Source organism: Hylaeus anthracinus, unplaced genomic scaffold (genome assembly GCF_026225885.1).
Source record: "Hylaeus anthracinus isolate JK02 unplaced genomic scaffold, UHH_iyHylAnth1.0_haploid 0, whole genome shotgun sequence".
Lineage (NCBI taxonomy): Eukaryota > Metazoa > Arthropoda > Insecta > Hymenoptera > Colletidae > Hylaeus > Hylaeus anthracinus.
The window spans coordinates 9,084,541-9,106,306 of record NW_026533254.1 but is presented as its reverse complement, the minus strand read 5'-3'; the positions used below and the strand labels follow the sequence as shown (position 1 = coordinate 9,106,306).

Sequence of the window (21,766 nt, the reverse complement as noted above, 5' to 3'; positions counted from 1 at the left end):
CCCCCCCTGCCCCTTCCCGAGTATCCGCGACCTTCTTCGAGTAGCGAGCGATTTTGGCGTTCCAAGTATATGTTATGATTTCAGCTGTGTAGGGTAAGGGGAGGTTCGAAGGGCGCAAGTCGGAGGGTTGGGTCATTTTTGAACCATTTTGTATGTACACATTCGGGGATATACTTTTTATCTCGGCACTTTAAATTAGATTTTATGACTATTGCTTAGCTGGATGCGAGGGTGCTCTCGGCGAGGGCAGAGGGAAAGCATTGTTGTCGGCCAAAATTCGACCCTCTGGTATTTCTTATTTGGGGGTAGGAGGATGTTTGGAGGTGCTTTGAGTCTAAATATGTAAATCTAGAAATATGAAACTTTGTATTTTAGAGACTGCTTTGCTTTGCACCTCAGCTGTGAAAGCCGTGAATTCGAGTATGGTGACTTGTGTGTATTATTAGGAGTTACGACACTTCAAAGTCTCATACATTTTCATAAAATAACAATTGTTTCAGAATATCTAATAATGACAATAACTACGTATTAGACAGTAGAAATTCCGCCCTTCAATCTCCATTTTGTTAGAATCGAATCCGACGATCAAAATGCGAAAAATGACTGGATTTGGATGAAACTTGGTAACATTGTACCTCGTAATAACGTGATTAATTATATACATGTTGAATCACTGGATTCATTGTTTAATTCTAGAGTTGTATTATTGAATTCCACGATCGTTATAAAATGCGTAAACGTATTCATGGCATCTTTAATTAAATCTCGAATCGTTTCATCTGACAGATTTCGAATCAATCCGTTTGGGCTACGAATCTTTCGAATGGGTTTTCGATTTTAAAGAGGTTATAAACAGAAATGGACCGTCAACGCGCGCTCGCGCTTTGTTCAACGGTTTGCCACGCATTTTTTACGTTGGGTAGAGGAGATTTGACGCGCGCGCGTGATAATACATTTTATATTTATGCACCGACGAAAATTTAGCGTGAAACGACGGTGTATTGCTCGTCAGGACGGAAAATAATTTATTGATTTCCGATAACGGTGTTTTATCTTTCGTACAAATATAATAGACTCAGTGACGTACCCAACGAACTCGTAACCATCGACATTTCCCCTCGAATACCTGTATTTATCGTGTGACGGCCATTGATCGATTATGATTCCTTTGATTGGATCCAACGTTCGACGGTTCTTTGGGGAATCGATTTCCTCGAACGACGACGTTTACAGCAAAACTTCCAATCGATGAATTTGTTTTCTGAATATCACTAAAGTCGTTTGAAGCACGACTTCGTGACTACGAAACTACGGTTCGAAACTACGATTTCGTTAATGAGACATACATTTCGTTAAAAATTGATAGAACACGAAACGTCAACGTACGAATACTAAAATTGACTAACATTTCAAATATGGCTAACAATGCATTCAGCGACATCTGTGTATCGTCGCATGATTCAAGCGTGTTTTCAACAGCAGATACTCCCGTGTTTTCGAAACGAGGCAGAATGTGATATCAAGTGGCAGCACCGTCGCTTTGCAGGAAAATGTCTGCCGTGTCGTTGTTACGTCGTGCTCTCGTTAAACAAATCGCCGATTATTCTGTATTAAATAAATCGGTGACGTGTCAAGTGCAACAGCAGAGGCATCAATGGAACCTTGTGGAAGTCCCAAAGCCAGGAGTAAAAGGGAAGAGTTATCGGAGAATCGTGCATTTCAAAGACGAGTACACCGTTGAACCTTTGGAGGTTACAAACTTGGCTGGCAGAGATCCTGTTACAGGTACGTATTGAATTAATATTTACTAAATTTCGCCCATTTTTGTTGCTTGAGAAACAGAGTCAGTTGACGTCGATCTTAATTAAAGTAAATTAATTCGTTGAGTTTCGATCGTTCAATGCGTCCATACACTCGAATCTTCTGATGTTAGCGCCACTGGTCAATAACTTAGTTTGTGGACAGTATAGTGGGTCAATAACATATTCACTCACTTATGTTTATTGAAAATTAGTTATTTCTGGATTTTAAAATGAAGAAGTAAACGCACCCAAATGTGTGCTGCAGTAGGAGTTATTTTATTTGAAACCGCAAGTTTCTTTAAGTTTCAAGTCACTTGCTCGTCAAGTATTAATAAATTTATTGAGTGTTTATAGTAAGCAGGATAATGAAAATATAACTTTTATCGTTAATACAGGAAGAGTGGTAGCAAATGGTATAGGTGGTGGTATTAAACATAAATACCATTGGATTCACTGGGTCAGGGATGGGCCCACCGATTTGAATGAAAAACCAAGGGAGGATAGGGTGCTAGAAGTATTCAAAGACGGATGTAGAACAAGTTTTGTTGCGCTTATTGGAGGTGGTCGTGATTTAAGATACATTCTTGCCACTCAGAACATGAAAGCGGGTGACATAATCAGGACCCACAGAGGTATTCCACGTAATTATGTGAGAGCTTTTGAAGGAGACGCTTATCCCTTGGGAGCGTTACCCATCGGTACGATTGTGCACTGCGTGGAGAAGTATCCAGGTCTTGGAGGTTTCCTCATCCACGCCGCTGGAACTTACGGAAAGATATTACAACGTAGTGGCGATCGTATCATCGTAAAGATGCCGAGCAAGAAGGAATTCAGCTTGCACGAAACGTGCATGGCGACTGTCGGTAGGCTGTCGAACGTTCTACACGGTTCGACTCCTATCGGCAGCGCGCAAAAAAATCGAGAGCTTGGTAATCGACCGAGGAGCGGTCTTTGGCAAAGAAAAACTGGTAGGTCAGGCCGGAAAATCAAACCTCTACCTCCAGTTCGTAAATTCGATTCGACTGAGAAGATAAAAGTTGAACGTCTCAATTTAAATCTACGTGCGTTAAACAATTAAATATTTATCTACATAGAATAAACGATTCCTTTATTGTACCATATTTATTGTCTTAGTTACTTATATTCTTAGATAATAATCAGTTCCCCGGATTATCCGTACAGCTTGTGTTCAACAAAATAAACATGAAGATATGTTTTTGTAAGTTCGAGAACATTGGACATCACGACTGTCGCATCGATAGAGTCGCGCGCGATTCCATAATTAAGCATAACGCTTCGTGAGAATGTTCACCCTCGCGATACCATTCTCCGTTAACAGTTTCACTCTTCAGGCTCGTTCAGAGCCCTTTATTGTAGTATACCGTTTGTACATTGGGATAATTAGAACGTATTTGTTCTTGTACGTCTGGCTCTAGTTCGCTCACTTGGATGGGCACGCGTTGCACGAACAGGGCACAACAGAGAGGGGTCGCGAAAGTTAGACACACCCCGCAAATCATGACTTGTATGGGCACCGCCGCCCATCTAGCGTTGCGTAGTAGTTGTCGTCGATCAATGAAGTTCATCGTGATGGGCGCCAATACTGCAAAGCACACGAAAAATTTATATTACTTTACCGTGGAAATATTGAATTCTTCAAGGACTTCCGAACACGGCCTGCTCGTAACGTTTTTTGTTTTTTAATTCGCCAGTTCGTAAACTGTTACGTTTGCGAGCAGAACGCGAGAGGTCATCCTGGGATTGAGAGCTACGCGCTTACTCATGCTCGGCGAAGCCATAAGAATCCGCGAGAGGGTCACAGCAGTGATCGCCTTTCTAGCGGCGTGTTTGCTGTTGCCAACCTTGGTGCCATCCTCGGTCTGCAACTCGATACCATTCTGCAGTTCAGGCATCCTCATGAAAGGGATGTTCACGCAATTAGCAGCAGCCACCGCTGCCAAGGGCACCAGCCGACCCACCAACGGGGGTGCGTTGCGAAGAAGTCGATTCAAGCCGAGGGCGGTTATCACCGCTCCGCTGGTCGCTATGGCGTAGCTCTGCAGGATCGTGTTCATCGGGATCGGACTCGAACCGCTACGGTTCGTGTAATTTACTAATGCGTTGAACGACTGGTTAACCCACTGCCAGGTTATCACGTGCGCCGTTGTCCTGGAGAATAATTAACGAAGTGGTCTGAATCCTCGAAAAGCTGGCCAGAAATCGAAGTCTTTGGATTTAAACGTGAGTCTACATATCAGGATTTTGCAAGTTTCTGATATCGATCGATCTGATAGAGAATTTGAGGTCGAGAGTGGAATATTCAAAATGGCGGATCTAATAGGGTCAATTTATTCCTCGATATATTCCAGTGGAAACAATTCTAAACTACAATTTTACTTCGTCAATTTTTCGCTATCACCTCAAAAATTTCAATGCTCACTCTACGTCGTTATGGGTTCATTACGACAAGATTATGCATGCTCCCCTCCCATGATCATGTTTCCGTGAATAAAAGTTACATCGATTGTCTTCGTTCGACGTTGAAACACGTCTGGTACTACTACTCGTTTAGCGATAAAATTACGTGGCGATAATTAAATTCCCTCTGTCATTCGAGCAGTCACGTTCGCTCTCGCTTTTATCTGCTCGCTCGGAAACGTGATCGTTGATCGTTAGTTTGTTGCACAATAAGGCGCGCGCGTCAGTCAGTTTGGAAACTAGATGGGGTGAAAAGGTCCGAACAGCTTTATCGTATCAGCTGCGCAAGGTCGTCGGGCTAGATAAGAACATCATTTCGATCGGTGTAACGAGAGACGCGATACGCAGTGTCTGGTATACGCACTTGTAGAACGTTAGCATGCAGCCTGTTATCATCATGTTCATGGGCACCTGAGCGCTCATGCGCCCTATTAACAACATTTTTTCCCCGGTGTCGGGGTGGTACGCGCTGTCGTACAGGTATTTGCACTTCCATAGCTCATCGACTGTGATACCCAGCTGGTCCAGGGTGCTCCCTTTCCTGAAACACGATTCATATCAAAATTAATAAGCTGGTCTGGGTTAGATATTTCAGAAGTCTTCCTCGAGTCATTCAATTATCAACACTCTTTCGACAGGTGTATTTAGAAACAGTGTATGTTAGGATTTTGTATGTTAGTGTACATAAATCTAGAGTGACATTAACGTTTTTTACACTGTTAGGTATGTCCAGGTATGTATATGAGGAGCATTGCGTGTTTCCGCAAGCTGAATATTGTCAGTAAACAAGCAACAATACAGTTAATAGGTTCCTGTAGGTAGCTACTGTTACCGATGCTTTTACTGTAATTTTTAAGGACAATTCCCGTAAAAGAGAATTAATTTGATAGACAAATTAGTTTCCTCTTCCTCCTCCCTCTAATCACAAAGGTGTATAATGCGTTGGTCTCGATAATTTTAGCGTTGACATCCCTACCGATAACGTTAGGGACACAAGATATTAGACAAATTAGTTTCCTCCTACTCCTCCTCCCTCTAATCACAAAGTTGTATGTATAATGCGTTAGTCTCGACAGTTTTAGTGTTAATACCCCTAACGATAACGTCTATACAAGAAGATTTAAGCAGCAAAGATACTTAAGCATCTCTAAACAGCACAACATCGCGATCGACGATACTAATCACCCGATAGATAGCATACGCATGGACGTACCTGTACTTAGCGACGACGTCACGTGCATGCTCGAGCTGCTGGTTGTTAGCGAATAGATTCAGGGGATTGGTGACGGTGAGGAAGTGATACGCCCTACCCTGGTAAGTGTTCTGATCCCAGTAGGGCTTCTCGATGTCGATTCTCCGAGTGTCAGTGGTACTGTCTACATCCTTGCTCCTCGACATTTTGCACGTTCTTTCCGCTCACGTAACCCGTTCTCTCTTTCCTGTCACCGGCGCTCACCTGGCCTGTCGCTCGCCCTACCACACGGTCTCCACCCCACCATGCACCGTTACCGGTTCCGTAGAAACCGCGACAGCCTCGTCGAGCCGGCGTCCTTTCGTCGGAGTCTACGGAGGACTCCTGTCTGCGTGGTCCTAGCGAGCGGACGCGACGATGGTGCCTTTCGCGACGACTGATTTCATCTAGCGTACGCGACACCGTCTCTTCTCATCGAGGCCCTGCTCGTTTCCCTCGCCACTCGCGACTTTTCGATCCATCGCGTCTCCGCACGCCTCCCTCTTCCCTTCTGTTCACCCCTTGGCCTCCGTTATCGATGAGCCACGCGCGCGCAACCACCGCCCACGCAACGACGTTTGTTTCGACCGCCAAGAGATGGGGGCACGTTTGGGGTTCGAATCTGGAAGAAAAAATGGGAAATTTAGGGGTAGTTGGGTCTTGGATGATAAAGTGAACCCGGAGGGTGGCGAGGGGTTAATCGGAGAACGTTGATTTATTTTTGGAGATTTTGCAGATTCGAGTTCCTGATGACCTGAAGTCTGGAACGGATCGTGGAGCCCTTTGGAACGTATCGATTGTCACGAGCGGGGGCGGCAGTTCCAATCCTTTGGATACTGTTTGACCGACGGTCCTCGAGATGGAGACTCCGTTGGCGTGGGTGTAGGAGTAACTGACGCCGTGCGGGAGCGTTCAACCTCGATGAGAAGAAAAAGCGTGGGATATTTAATTAGCTACTAGGATATTTAATTAACTACTTATCACGGAGCTGTGCACTTTTATACTAATTATACTAATCAAATAGTATAGAGCCTTCGGCAGGGTTCAACGATACAGCTATTAAAATTTTCATTGAATGTTCCAAAACAACCAAGTGCAAATCTATAAATTCAAGAGTACGAGTACAGAGAATGTCGCATGGAGAATGGACGCTATGTTTGCAAACGTATGAATCTACTGCTTAGCGTGCGATGACGTGAGCAAACTGGACTTACACCTATCAAAGTTCCTCGAATTTGTGATAGCATATGTAGCTTCATTTTTAAATATTCATCGTTTCACGTACAACGTGCTCAGCATAATGAGAAACCACGCACAAGCTAATGGACCAGAACTGATACAAAGCATGTTTATAATCGATCCGACTCGTCAGCCGATAAGAACGGTCCGAAGTTTTGAACGATTATTGAATACGGTTAAAGATCACTGAAAATTATGGATATTCTGTTTAGATACCGCAATCATCTTTCCCCCCTCTTTGCACAGCGTGCAGCGTCGCTCGTTAAGCCAGACTTGGCGTTATTTGTCCAACATTAATGGAAGTACTCGACGTCTTCAGTTTCAGCGTCCAAGTCACGAGTAGAAAAATTATGCTGCCCGTCAAATCTCTCTTCGAGTGGTGTGCATTGAATAAAATAAAGAAGAGAAATGGAGGCACGCCAGGTAATCGAGAAAGCACACCACACCTCCTCGAACCTTTGGATCGCGTAGTTGATACAAAGACTGCGCCGATATGGTAATCGTAAGGCTCTTGTTGCAGTTGACAGGCGAAGCGTACATTGACTCGGACTTGGCCTTCTTTAAGGCTGGTCGTTGCGTTAACAAGGCCATCATCGATTGCGAAGTTCAGCGACTGTATTATTATTAAGTCGAACTTTCTAAACGATGACCGTCGGTCCAGTTCGCGGTAATAATAGTCCTCGACGAGTACTTACAAAGAAGTGTCTCGATTACGAATGCCCAATTATTGCCTCGACTCTAGGAAGTCATTCGGATCCACTACACTGTCCTCCGGTTACTACTTTCTGTTGGAACTCGTCTCGATGATTTTGCACATTCTCCTACTCTCTTCTTATTTACGTTCCTCGATTTTTCAGCCCCATTTTGCGTTAATTTCCGCAATTACCCTTGTTACCACCAATCGGAATTTGTGATCGCAAATCGATAGAATCCGTGTCGAGTAATTTCACTTAGGAGTGGGGAAACTCGAATGCCATATCACCCCCATTTTGCGTTATTTGGATCAAGCTTTATCAATGTGACGTATATATTACGAGGACATGCATTCAATTTCTTTTTTTAAGTTTGCTTCCAAGAGGCCTTTCGTCGATGATCTATCAACATTTTAGGTCTGTATTCTCGAAATTGGCGAAGTTTAGAGGCTAGACGCGCGTCATTGTGTTTTATTTTGCCAAAAATTAATTTTTTCTAATTCTTGTAGTGTCTGCGCCTCCCATACCCAACAATAAGGAGTCAAATAAGAACACGAAACGTAGGGTACGGGATTGGTCGCGTAGGTAAAGCGGTCGACTGTGGATCCGAGGATCGTGGCTTCGAATCCCCGTGCCTTATTTTTCGGTTAGACTCCTACATTCTAGTATGCAAAGAATTAAATTTGTCAACTAAATTGTTTAGGTGGGCAGAATTCTATTAGTGTGCTCTTAATCCCCTTACGTGCATGTGCTTCCTAGAATGAAATGGCGCCACGTAGATCGAATAAAAGATCGAAATTCGAGATTTCAGCGAATTTTAGCCCACACGCCTAATTTAATCAGCATCTTTATGCTCGCCTTAGTCGGCAAATTTATTCCGTTCCACTTTTCCGGTTTACAGTTTTATCTTTTCGTGAATATTTATCCGAAGAAGATCGTTCCTTTTTGCGGTTTCAGCGACGATCATTGATTAATTTTTCAGCCTGATTTCACGCCAATTTCCGTAATGGTATTAAGGTTTATTATAGTTAATTATCTATGTAACATGGTGTACTCTTGCATTTCTAACTACCCTCGTTTTTATTTATTTAAACCAACGTTTCCCAATGTGTTACGAACGTGTTATAGCGTGTTAAACATTAGGTTATTTTTTAAAAAATTGTTTTGACGAATTTTGAAATTCACGAATTCATGAAGTTTAATCCACTGAGAATGAGTCGTGCCAGTGCCAGATGAATGGAAATGGTTTCGTTTTGAACGCGTCACGGATCGATCATAACCTTCCACTCTCCGATCTTTATCTATTGTGCATCGAACAGATCCTGACGCGATGTCCTACTTGCTCAGCGATGTTCGCACATGCACTGAAACCGAAAACGAAAGGTAAGAGTCGAACAGGGAATTCTAGGCGCCTCTGTGGACGATTAGGAAGCTACATTTGCGTCAATCGTTCGCGAACGTATGCTAATTCGAGCAATGAAAGGGCGAGTATCGTTGTGGTCGATATTTTTATCCTGTTTTACCAATGGGAAAATTAGGTAACTGAAACAAATTTTGTGACGATAATATTACATTCCAGTTGCGTTGGGGCTCATTAATGTCATATTTTGAAATTAGCGTTCAGTAATAACCCTGTAACGACATTTTCTTTCCAGGTGGCGAAACGACAATCGCCTTTTGATATGGCGGAGTAAATAAATCAAATTATCTGATCTAACTTGATTTATTATTTTGTCTTCCCTATCTATATTACAGGTTTTAGCAAAACTGTCGACGCTATTAGTAATCGATTAAGTGGAAAATAATTTATACAGTAAGAAAAAGCGTTAGAAAATTTTAATTTCATCAATCTCCGAAGAGGATGCGATCCGGTATCGAAAAATCGAATACATCGAGCCCAAGGAACGTGTAAACGCTTCCCTATCTATAAAAGTCATCGTTGTCGCCTTCCCTATATCGAGACACCCCTATTAAAATCCACGTTAAATGTAGCAATCCAAATGACGGTCACGTTTCGTCGTAGTCTGGATTCGAATTTTACGTGAAGTGTTTTCATGGTAAACAGAGGTATCTAGACCGTGAAATTTCCACGTAAGATGCATGTCTCACCGAACAAGGCAGATTCCGCGCCGTTTACGATAGTTTTTTAAGACCGCGTCGCCTTTATGTTTCACCTAGTGGCATAATTCCCGATGGCGCCGATTAGTGGCTCGATAAGAGAATCGCCCGAGCGGCAATTATACTTGTCAGAACGAAGGAGAAGTTGTTGACGGTCAGGACACGTTCCGAGTCCGTCCAGTTATTTGCATTGGAATCGATTGAGGATCGAGATTTTTATAGACGCGTTTCAACGATTCTCGCGTCGGTAATTGCATACCATTGGGTTACCAGAAATCAGCTTCCATCCTTTTTCATCGGAAATAGAGGACACGAAGGTAAGGATCGACGAACCGTAAACGCGGTCTGACATGACGAACCACCTGGTCCCCGTCTTCTCTTTTTTGATTGGTGCTAGCGGTCCTTTCCTCTCGCAATTACTTGTCCGCGAAACAATAAAATTATTCGCGAATTATGCAAAGCAGCTGGAGGGAAATTACTGTGGTCAGGGGACCAGAAACATTTACCGTCGCGCTAGTGCGCTGTTTTGCGAATGCAGCTTCGTTCCGAAATAAAAGGGGGTCGTGTTCTTAAAATTTCAGACTCTGTAATATGTCAGGTTAGGAGGAGGATTCAGTGTGAATTTTGTACAAATTTGGTGGCTTTTGTATCCACCTTGGGTGCCATTTATCTATGATTCGTTGTTCAAAAGTGCCAGCTAGAATGAGTGAATTACTGTAGTATTTTTTTTAAATAAGCTTGTGTTGGGTTCAAGGCTGAGGCAATTTACAAAACCTGAAAAGCAACTAGGCAAAATTTCATTTGAATTGAAGTTACAAGAAAATTGGAATCGCACGGATTTTTAATTCTATATTGGTAATAATCTATAGGAATCAATCAACGATCCTGGACTTAAGAAAAAAGGAACCGCTCCTTCCTATGAAACGTCAACAAAATAGCATTCGCGCGATTAGGCGTGTTGAAATATAATCTAGATCACACTGTCGCGCTAATGTCGACTATAAAGCCCGGTACTTCACGCTTCTTGATAATACTTTCTCTTGTTATTATTTACACGAACCGATAATCGAGTGGTTTTCTTAAATTGACTTGTAAATCACTATCGGACAAATTGACTCGTAAATCACTATCGGACAAATCTACGAGACTCTTAGCCTAATTTAATTATTTGCTCAGTAAATATCGTTCAATATTAGACACGCTTGAAGTAAAAGTTATTAAACAAGTTACAGAGTTGCGTATTTTCATTGATAGCATCAAATTTTCGATGTTACATATACATTTATCAGTTTCTAATGGATAATTTTCTCTGTAACTGTAATTAATACATTGATGTTCAGAACCATGACACGAGTGTGCCTAATCCGATAATATCCTCTGTAAACAGTGTGGAATGGCATTCGATTTAAGACACGCTTTAGATAGAAGCTAAACAAATTATATGGATGCACATTCTTTTCTATTCGTTTTAATAATTATTTTCGCTATTATGGCAGATAATTATGCAAACATAACACGTATTCGATAATTATGACTTGTCACGGGCGGTTAAGCTAAATGCACCTAAGATCGATGGTAATACAGTGTAGGAGTCAAAACGAAAAATATTAAATTCTTTATTCTTAGTGAAAAATGAATTCTAAATTGCCATTGGCGATATTTACTATTTTATTTAGGTATCATAACGAACTAACGTTACAATTGCTTTTATATTCACAGATTCTAAATTTACAGTTTTCTCAAGGTCTGACCTAATTCCGACCACTATCGTTTGGTGAGGTTATTGTCTAAACAACAGTAACTAGAATATTTGTATTGCCATTTCGTCGATCTATTGCGGTCCTTCGTGACGCGTCACGTCGCTCCATCGGTCTCTTCTTCATCTTCTTTATTCACACTGGACACAACCAGATCATCGTCTCATATCCTGTCGATGACTCGGAGAACTGGGTCATCGAATGATCAGCGTAAGCAGGTTACGTTATGAGGATTTCGCCTCCAGGTCACCACTACGTGGTTCTTATCAACCAGGTGGGCTCCAGGCTACGCTCTGCGTGCATTTTTTGGGGACGCTCGTAACTGGCGAGTGAAAGACGCCTTCTCGTCGATACAGACTTTTTCCTTTTCCAGAGAAATTCTCGAGAATGCCTCGAACTAGTTTAGGGACATCTAGTTCCAGATATTTAGAAGACGATGCAAGAGTCTTCACTCTATTACCTTACGAATTCGCTCATGTCAAGACTACTTTCAGATAAGGCTATTTCGTACGAAAGCAAAATTTGATGTCAGTCGTGTGTTTTACTTGCTCGTTTTGTAGTATAATCTTCGCTCGTTGGCGCTCCAAGTTATCGAGTCTCAAACGTTTACATTTATATTATTTATTCCTCTGGAGAAATCCTGTGGGTACCTTTTGATTATTTAAAATATTTAAACGTCTGGATATTTTTCCAAAGAAACACTTCCTCTAGAAATCGAATCATCGAATAAAATTCATTTCAATTATAAGAGCTTTTAACCTTTAGAAGCCTGGTTTTCCAAATTGAATTTAAAACAATATCGATCTATTTATTATTTGAACAATTCTGACAATTTTTTACAAGAACCAGTTTTTGTAACTTTTGTGCAAAAGAACATTATGCAATGGTAAACAAACCAATTGCAAGTGTACAATTCGATTTAAAAGTCCGGTACCAAATTTGAAACTCAGGCCATTTAAGGGTTAAAGTAACTTACCAATATTCAGCCCGTAGCGTCAGAATATTCTCTAAACCACCTTCCTAACAGCATGATTTATGTGCGGTTGCGAAGTAGCCTCAAATAATACAAACACACGAAGCTCTGCAAACATTCCGTGCATTTGTTTCAAGATCGTTAACATTTTTTTGCCGGCAGCTATGATCGCGAGTAATATTCCTGGTTTCACCCAGGAAACGTTCTGGATCATTTCTCTCGCGGAAGATCGCACAACCTTGAGAATGATGGGCACTCGTTATCGATAACGGAACATCCCGAGGTGAGGTCCGAAAGAGAAACTGCGCGACAAGTGTTTCAGTTAGGTGACTCGAAATGGAGGACGAAGAATCGTTATTCGAGAAATCGAAATAAAAGATGGACAGAGCGAGTACTGGTTTTTGTTTTACAAGTCCAAGTATGCGACCTCAGAATCGAAAACGGACGAAAAGGACATTAAAGTATCCCGTTCCGAGTCGTTAAAGTCGAAAGAAATGCAATTGTGTCGGGAGGGTTATCGATACGCGAGAGAACTATGGGACATTGAATTAGTAAACGACCTCGATGGCGTTGCATATTGCATTGGTGACGCGTTTAAGCTTTCCACAGTCAAATATCGAGTTCATCTATGAACGAGAAGGGAGAATGATTTATAAACCCCAGGGAGAGTAACGCGTTAATAAGTTCAAGTGTGCCGCTCGAAATGTGGTAACGACGGACACGTTGATTTGCAGTTTTGAAAAACGAATAGCATATCGCGGAAGAGCAGCTAGTTGTGCCAGTTTCGTCTACAGATAAGGAATTCTGATCAACGAGAAAATTGGAATGTCCGTGGGTCAAGGAAAGTAGTGCGTGTACATGACAAAAAAAAAATGGATGAAAAATATGTAATTAATTTTAAAGGGGACTTGGAATATCAGGCGTCGAGGTAAGATTTCGTAACGTTCATTTTAGAGGTAGTATAAAATTATCAGGGTAAGTTTCTATTGGTTTAAAGTGAAGCAATTTTGCATCGAAAGTTATTAGCTATTAGGGGGATCGTAAAGTAATCAGTATTTTATCAACATTTATTAATGAAATATTAAATACTAATCAACGATATAATTTCCATCATTTTCTAACACTTTTTACCAGCGTAAAGGCAGTTGTTCGATTTCCTTTTTAAAAAAGTTGTATCTTTTATACGTCTTCGAAAATTTTATCTAGGGTTGTCTGTTTCCAATGAGGGTTACAAATCCAGGAAGGAGGTTATGCGAGCACCATTACCTTACGCTACACGTGGCAAAAAGCGACGGTGTGTGAAACACGTTCCGACTTACTCGTGACTCGTTTACGGCAAAAAGTTCGTTTGTGTATTAGTAACGATTATGAGATCATGTAGGTTTATCAGTCGGTTGGAAGTAGGCTTTTGGATCAAATTGATTTAATTGTAACAAATCGATTGGCCTAATTCGATAATAAACGACGAATTTTTATTTAGAAATCACCGTTTCAACGAATCTCGCGTTATTAACTTATAATATTACTACCGTGTCTCACGAAACACGCACTTATAATTGGTTTTTAAACTCATTAGTAGGTCAATACGATTCCCTAATCGACGCGTTTCTCGTTTTCACGTGAACCTGTTTCGTATCGAGTATTTTCATTTTAAGTTGCTATTTTTTTTTGCGTCCGATCACTTCGTCTTTTCATTTTACAATAGTTCTGGAAGGACTTTGTATTACGACCATGAGTACTCCATACTTCTTCAGGGTGGCTATGGCATTCTACGTGAACTCGTTTCGTATTGTATATTATCTTCATCTTGATGTTGGGGAGAAAACAAATATACTTGAAATATTCCTATTCTTTTTGCCTTACAATTTCCTTCATTTTGCAACAATTTTAGAAGATTCCTGCAACTATAAGTGCAACTATAAGTACTCCATTCATCAGGGTTCAGTATGATATTATACTTCAATAAATTCGTCCAGGTCCACATTCGATCCAGCACACACAAATTTAAATCAAGCACGAAATTCATCGGATACATTCGAGGAACCATGTATCGTAATTGAAATCCCTCGATGTCCTCGATCATACAGCGAATGAGTGTTCCCCACAAGTACAGAACAATTCCCCTCGAACATCGCCAGGCCTATCATTACGCGAGAAGTGGCTCGCTGTAATTATATGTAACGACAACCAACTGTCTATGTCGCCAGGTTTCGCATAAATAATCGAGACGTGGCTTTGACATCTGCGACAGTCGATTTTTTCAGCCACCGTTTCGTTAATTCGCGCTTTCCCTATGTTCGTTAACGTCGCTTCTCAAAAAGGGGACGTGCATTTGCAATTACCGCGGTTCCTTCGTCCCTGATAAATCCTTGATTGTCGTGCGGCTATCAAAATGATTGCGAAACGTGCACCGTTGTTGTCCCGTTTCTCGAATACGCGGAATGTTCCAGTTTCGACACGGAACAATAGAGGACGCGCAGAGGGTCATTACCTTGAAATCAAGGAGGGTATTAGGGTTCCTTATAATGGGTGGAATTCGCGTCACTTCAAATTCTATTCCTGGTTTCTATTCCAGCTTACAAAAATCTTTTTTCATTTTATACACTACATATTTACAACACAGATATTTCAAAACATATTTTCTAATTTGTATCTTCGCTAAAACGACACCAAAAAAATGGATGAGAATTTTCGGTGTGCAGCTTCTGCCAGTCGCGAATATGTTAATTTATTTTTATATTTTTTTTTTGGGTGGGGGGGGGGGAGGGATTGAATAGTAATTAAAATTTTATCAACATTCATTCAAGTAATCTTAAATACTAATCAACAAAATAATTTCCATCATCTTCTACCACTTTCTGCCAGCGTAAAGGCAGTTGTTCGATTCCCTTTTTAAAAAAGTCCATCGATTTTTTATTGAAAAACTTTTCCAAGCCAGACAAGGAAGACATTTTCATTACTTTTCGGGTCCCCTAATATTTGACAGAGAATCATTGGCAAGCAAACGAATGAAAATTGTTTCACAATGATGTATTTATATATGTGTTTGAGTTCAGTGACAATTCCACGTAGGAAAGTATTGAATATGTGACTTTTGTTAATAGCTGTTTCTTAACGAATATATTTCTCTGTCGTAATTGAAGTTGCAATGACTGTAGGAGTTTTAGATCAGAGCCACGACCTCACAGATTCGTTTTAAAAATCCCAGGAGCACAACCATGCCCTCCGTAACAATTATTTTTTAAGAATTCAAAGTTTCAGATTGTTTATTCTACCCCAAAACACCTAAGATCTTGCACATCCCCAAGTGTCGATAAATGCTGCATACCGATTCGGTAAAAATGCTGCTCTAATAATAGCAACCTTCGCCTACTAGACGAGCGGAATTCGTTCATTCTTCGTAACCGGTTTCATTAAGAGTTGATACAATCCTCGTCCACTGGTTTCAGCGGGTTTACAGATGTTGTCTTGGAGCTCCAGTCTCTGTGCAGCATTATCTAAGCCATGGACCGGTACCCCCACCGACCTAAATGCACCACGTATATAATGGTTAGGACACCTTCTAACCACTGTCAGTGAGCTTGCGGACTTAATCTCGTCTTCCCGCCTCGTTCGCGAAACGAGGCGAGGCGTTGCACGTTGCATCAGTGCGTCGGTTACCTGTTCCTCGTACGATTTGCGCTCGCTCCGTCGCGATGAAAACCGGTAAAAGGAATTACCGCGCTGGATGCGGAGTCGTTTAATTTGTTCTTCTAAAACCTGTTTGCCTCATTCTCGGCGTAAATTTTGCGAGTGTGGTCGTAGAAACGGTGACGTGAACGGAAAATGTGTACTTTGTAGTATCGCCGATCGCCGCGCCCGATTTTTGAATCCTTCGGTGACCGTTCGACCCCTGAGACTTGAAACGCGGAAACGATGAAGTGTGAAGTGGGTGTAGCATCGTTCGGCTATGGATCGAGGGGCTTGGGTCGATTGGCGACGATCGGTTGGGTTCTGTTGGTAATCCTATGTTTCCCGCCTCGGACGGTGGCCATGTTCGACAACTCGTCCAGCACGTTTGTCGAGCGATGTCGCATGGATTGCAGTTTGCAGAAAGATTTGGTGGCGTGTGGGAAGTACAGGGTCGTTAGGTGGCTTCAGGATACCGTGAGAGATAAGGTATGGTTGATTTTGGATTTATTAACGTCCCGTGAAGTAGACAAACAACTACTGCATCGATATCATTGACAAGTTTATTTTGGACAATGACATTGGTTAAGGCAATGACAAGTATTGAATGTGTTTGATTGTTCTGACTGTTTGTAGCGTTTGAGACTGCCTATAAAGGATGGTTTAATATTTATTCACGAAAAGGAATTATTAACGTTGCACATGGTAAACGAATGAAGAGCAATTCGAAGAGATGATATCGGTACTAATGGTTATTTTTCGAAATGGAAGTCTAATCATGAAATGCATACTGGTTCCAAAATAATAAAGTACATTTTGTACAGTAACTGTGACTATTTATAAAATAAAATGTTTGATATAGGTTTATTTCAACAACTGAAACTAATTTAACCTACGTCAATGATTCACCATTCAGAAAAACCATGTACAAACAGTTATTAAAATAAAGTTAGAGAAAAATAATCGCACACTTGCGATGCATTCGTCCCTACGTAAAATTATCATAAAATAAAATTTAACTATCAAATAATACCAAATCGATCAACAAAGGATGTGTCTATACATGGAGTGGTTATATATGTCAGTCTGTAAAAAGACGAAATGGTGGAGTAATTTCATTTAGAAAGAAGCTTTGCAACCGTGAATGAGATTAGTAGAAGGGGCGTGTAGACTTCTGGAGAACTCAGCGTAACAAATTTCGCCACAGGCTACTATTATCTCCTACGTTCGCGTCTAAGTGAGAGTATCGACAGTGGAGGAGGACAGAGCAAGTCTCTTACTTTCTTCAACTTTTATTTTTTAATTATGCTCGTTCACGATTTTGCGATCCTAATAAGCCACAATTAAATTTCAATGATACAGTGCAAATTGGAGCAGCAATTTATACTGAAATTTAACTTTCAACATCCTTTTCACCAGAAACCTTTTTTTTTTTTTATTGTTTCGACTTGGTTTCTGTTAGGGAGAATTCATATATTTTCATTTTTAGCCTTGTGTACGAAATTTTAAATAGTGGACAGATTATGTAAATATTTCGAGTGACGAAATATTAGTGCATATAGTAGTAAAATAAAATGATAACCTGACAGAAAGTTCTCCTAATTCTAATGCCAATGTGCATTGATTTGTGCTCGCTAGCCCACAAACCAACAAGTGTATTTCAAGGTCAAACATTCGGAAAATTAATTTCCACGATTCCCACTAATAAGGTCGCGCCTCGTTTCGCTTCAGGAGTTCGGCTACGGTCCGTTCCGCATAGTGAGGATACCGTCCATGCCAAGTCAGACGATCCTACCGAAAGTGCCCCAGTCCAGAGTGTTTAAAAGCGGTGCTGTCGAAGCCTTGAACTTCCTCAGAGACAACATCGAGGATCTCTTGACCAAACGTGCTGTCGTCTACACAGCGGACAACTCTCCCGGTGGAAGGAGTTTTGGTACCATGCCCATGATCGTGGACGAGGACGAGTTAAAGCAAATGCAGAGCAGGAAGTCGTCGCAAGGTAAATTAATGTCCTCGGAGTCAAATCTGTTGATATACAGGATTACCCCTTTGCCCTCGAGGCATTTTTCTATAGAATCAAATCTAGTTCATTTTTATAATAAATTTCCGTAAAACTAAAAACTCTACTTCGAAAAGAAACATCTACGAATATTAAGGCTCAATGTATTATTATTTCAAATAATAATTAGCTGTATTCTGATATAAGTGAAATTGAAATTGTACGTTCAAAAAATCACTTTTAAATTGTATATGTCGCTCTAGAGGCGCCACTCGAGCGCAAAGGATTAAAACTACAATAACAGTTGCAATATAAGACAAAAAGAGGTCCTGTAAGAAAAAGTATGAAAAAAGTGCTATACATATGAGTGAATATGTAAGCACTATAAAAACAAATAAATATTAGTATAATAAGTATCTGATATTGCATTGTAGTAAATGTTTCAGTTAAATCTTGTTGATATGCAGGATTAAGTCTGTTAAATACAGTTCCAATATCAATGCAATAAGTATCTGATATTGTAGTAAATATTTACGATTAACTCTGCTAATGTGTCAAACAATCCGTCTTTGGTTCAACAGGCGACGGAAAGATCTTGTTTAAGAAGAAGAAATCCGTAATAGTTCCTATCCTGATCCTGCTGAACCTGGTGAAGTTGAAGCTGCTGCTGCTGCCCATCTTCCTGGGCGTTCATTTCATCAAAAAGCTCCTGGTGCTCGCCTCGCTGATCTTGCCGTCCATTTTGGCGCACCTTAAGATTTGCAAGGTCCCACCGCCTCATCAGCAGTCCTATCCTTATCACACGTGGGCCACCGCAGCGGAGGCACCTGTCGACTATCCGACAGGTAAAGAACCGACTAAAAATATTTTCTTTACTTCGACCATCTAGAGACATCCAGAGTTGCATAACGAGCGGGGTCAAAATATAGCAGACAGGACTGTTTCCTCTCTGTTACGTCCGACACCAGGAAATTAAAAAGTGGGGCACCCTCGTGCTTCGTTATTCCATACCGTAACGAATTACGTCAGTTACGTAGCACGATCACAGGTATTTCCGCAAGGTTCAAGTAACCATGAACGATCGTTCGCGATAGTAATAATCGAAAACGTCGAATGGACGCGCGATGACACGAAAAGAAAGCATCGACGTCATTTCTTCGGTAGCCATCAACTACAGTTACGTAACACTCGACGAAGGGGTAGAATTACGGTCTGCACGAATGAAGGAATTCGATAATATTTCAGGCACGATGACTCGGCCACGACGATAATTTCTGTAATTACGCCTTGTCCTAGGAGACTTGGATATGTTTAATGTCACTCGAGCGTGACAGTTCTTACGACTGTTGACAGATAAATAGAATTATTAGGATTTTTCTCTCAGAATTCTTTAGTTAGTTTTTATTATATATTCGCTAGAGTATCACCACTGGATTAGAGAAGTTTTCTCAGTGAAGATGAGCCCAAATGTGAGCCTATTCTGACTACTTTCGTGTACAGTCCATTGTAATGATTTCTCAATGACTTTTAACGACGCACGATGAAAATGATCCAAACATGGTCGTATTTGGACTCAATACAAATCCAGAAAAAAAATTGTTTGATTCACTCTTTCATTCTTCTAGGGTATGGGCAGGAAGAGGCGTGGGCCCACAGGAACGATTACGTGGGGCACGTAGCGTACCCTGGTTATCCCAGCTACCACGGCCTTCGTAACCCCTACGGATGAAGCTGAAGCGTCTCGACGAATCGTTGAACGAGTCGTCTTATTCGTTGCTGCCGATATCCTTTACAGAATCGTAGGTGATTTGCCTCGAGCAAACGAACAATAATCTCTTCTCAGTGTTGGGCAATACGTAATCCACGATTGTTATCGAGTAGTCAATAATCATGATCGATGATGAATCCATATTCAGTAATCATGAAACGATTAATGAATAATCAGACACGATTATCTCTGAATCATTACAGACTACTGATTTGTGATTACAGATTTCGAACATAGCTATGATTATTGATCAATCTGACAATCGTCAGTGATTATTATTATTATTGCCTAATTCTCTCTCTTTTATATACTTTTCTCAAGTGAACTTCGAACATGTTTCTCGCGTGCCAATAGTCTCCTTTTGACCACTCGTTAATCTCTTTTCTCCGTTTCTATTCACCTTATTGATGACAGCTGACAATTGGCACGCCTAGAAATTCCGTTTAGCTGCTATTATCGTCTGTTACTCGACGTGAAAAATCCTCACCGAATGACTTTCACGTGGGGTACCGTTAGCTGCGTCCTCGAAAATCGATTATCCAAGGTTCGTTTGCTTAATATCGGATAGCGAACCGAGATTTTACAATTTGTACACCCGTGACGTGCTTGGTGTCGATTGTAAAAATTGGCACTTTCGAGTAAAGTACTGAATTATTGAATAAAAGTGACGAGAGTTGATTTTCTTAATTTACTTCGACACTTTCATTGCTAGTTTATGTACTTTATTTGAAACCATGCGGTTCGTTTATGCCTACATTTATTTAAACATGACTACTATATAAATAAACTACTGCTACCTCTACTTGTCTATATTTAAGGTTCCATTTATGAGAGTTATGAGAAATATGATTTGCGAGGGATTGCGAGTGAGCCTTCTTATTTATGTTACTAACAAAGAGTGAAATATCGTATGGAGTGAACTCACTATAGGAGTTATGAAAGCTTAGGTCTATAGACCCTCTCTGAAAATTAATGTGATAAATACTAACCCATTTGGATGCATATAATTTTACAAATAAAAATAAATGAGTTATAAGAGTAGATTTGTTTTCTCTCATAAAGTTTCAAAAATCTTTTGCTAAAATTACCTGCATATCCAAGTACCCTATCACCTGTTATTATTTTCACCAGACTGCGGATTTGGTGTAAAACACATCTGCACTACACCTCATAAATAAATTCAATAATATGAACATTTCTTTACCGATGAGTGCATATATAAGTGCACATACTCTGCATTAACCCTCAATTATGCCAAAAATTCTCAGTCTCTGTCACATTAGAAATTTCACCAAAGGTCTATCGATCTCCCAAGAAAGATCACCTCGAGACGCAAATCTACCAATGCTCGTTTCCATAAATCGTGTCTCACGCCACGTGTTCCCAATTCTCCCCAGCACCCTTGTCTCTAAAAATACAGCTTCCGTTAGACTTCGATTCTATTTACGAGCACCGCAGCAGGATTTCGAACGTAGCCCATCCATCAGGTTTCGACGCTGCGTGTCGCATGCTCGATCCCATCGCTAGGTACGAGCCAGTGGCCGAGTCACGAAACGTTCGCGGGATTTCCGCGATGCGAACGAACTCAGGTCGCACGCGAACATTTGGCGATGACTGCGATGTCGGGCATGAATAAATTGGGCGCTGCGAGTCTGGCCTGCGGTGTGAGAAAATTTCGTCGATCGCGGTTGTACGCTTTGCGTGACGTCAAAGACTTCCTGGATGGGTAATGATTGCGTGAGGAAGTTTGCTTGTGAATGGTAGCGTCGCAGTAAGGGTGGCTATTGTATGCTGGCGACCTTTTGGTACAATAAAGTGAATTTTCAAGAGGATGAGCTGGTGTCTTGAGGTTATTGCTTGGGATGTGGAGCCCTAAGGTTACTCGGGAGGATGTTGATGGCGTTGATTTGAATATTTGTGAAGTAAACTTTCAGGTGGATTCAGGTGACCAGTGATTGGATGAGTATATTTATCTTTGAAGCTATTGTTGAATTTTGTGTTTAGTAAACGAACCTTTTGTGTTTGTGTATTATTGAGAAT

General features: G+C 41.0%; 3 protein-coding genes across 3 annotated transcripts; 2 read left to right on the top strand and 1 right to left on the bottom strand.

Moving 5' to 3' along the window:
- Nucleotides 1-1,519: 1,519 nt before the first annotated feature.
- On the top strand, nucleotides 1,520-2,923 carry LOC128889164 (39S ribosomal protein L2, mitochondrial). The gene is made up of 2 exons (XM_054146549.1): nucleotides 1,520-1,785; nucleotides 2,198-2,923. The coding sequence occupies exons 1-2, from the start codon at nucleotides 1,551-1,553 to the stop codon at nucleotides 2,878-2,880; spliced, it is 918 nt and encodes a 305-aa protein (XP_054002524.1). The 5' UTR covers nucleotides 1,520-1,550; the 3' UTR covers nucleotides 2,881-2,923.
- On the bottom strand, nucleotides 2,884-6,016 carry LOC128889138 (sideroflexin-1). The gene is made up of 4 exons (XM_054146536.1): nucleotides 5,494-6,016; nucleotides 4,645-4,821; nucleotides 3,583-3,971; nucleotides 2,884-3,405 (listed from the first exon to the last, which is right to left on the bottom strand). Exons 1-4 carry the CDS (start codon nucleotides 5,676-5,678, stop codon nucleotides 3,161-3,163), a joined length of 996 nt encoding a protein of 331 aa, XP_054002511.1. The 5' UTR covers nucleotides 5,679-6,016; the 3' UTR covers nucleotides 2,884-3,160.
- Nucleotides 6,017-15,001: 8,985 nt separating this feature from the next.
- On the top strand, nucleotides 15,002-21,545 carry LOC128889177 (uncharacterized). Its single transcript, XM_054146576.1, has 4 exons — nucleotides 15,002-16,448; nucleotides 17,691-17,958; nucleotides 18,540-18,803; nucleotides 19,584-21,545. The coding sequence occupies exons 1-4, from the start codon at nucleotides 16,206-16,208 to the stop codon at nucleotides 19,685-19,687; spliced, it is 879 nt and encodes a 292-aa protein (XP_054002551.1). The 5' UTR covers nucleotides 15,002-16,205; the 3' UTR covers nucleotides 19,688-21,545.
- Nucleotides 21,546-21,766: the final 221 nt, after the last annotated feature.

Coding starts and splice junctions, on each gene's coding strand:
- LOC128889164 (XM_054146549.1), top strand. CDS start 1,551: ATGTCTGCCGTGTCGTTGTTACGTCGTGCTCTCGTTAAACAAATCGCC. Junction 1,786..2,197: donor TGGCAGAGATCCTGTTACAG/GTACGTATTGAA, acceptor TCGTTAATACAG/GAAGAGTGGTAGCAAATGGT.
- LOC128889138 (XM_054146536.1), bottom strand. CDS start 5,678: ATGTCGAGGAGCAAGGATGTAGACAGTACCACTGACACTCGGAGAATC. Junction 3,972..4,644: donor TGCATGCTAACGTTCTACAA/GTGCGTATACCA, acceptor ATTATTCTCCAG/GACAACGGCGCACGTGATAA. Junction 3,406..3,582: donor TATGGCTTCGCCGAGCATGA/GTAAGCGCGTAG, acceptor TGTGCTTTGCAG/TATTGGCGCCCATCACGATG.
- LOC128889177 (XM_054146576.1), top strand. CDS start 16,206: ATGAAGTGTGAAGTGGGTGTAGCATCGTTCGGCTATGGATCGAGGGGC. Junction 16,449..17,690: donor AGGATACCGTGAGAGATAAG/GTATGGTTGATT, acceptor GTTTCGCTTCAG/GAGTTCGGCTACGGTCCGTT. Junction 17,959..18,539: donor GAGCAGGAAGTCGTCGCAAG/GTAAATTAATGT, acceptor TTGGTTCAACAG/GCGACGGAAAGATCTTGTTT.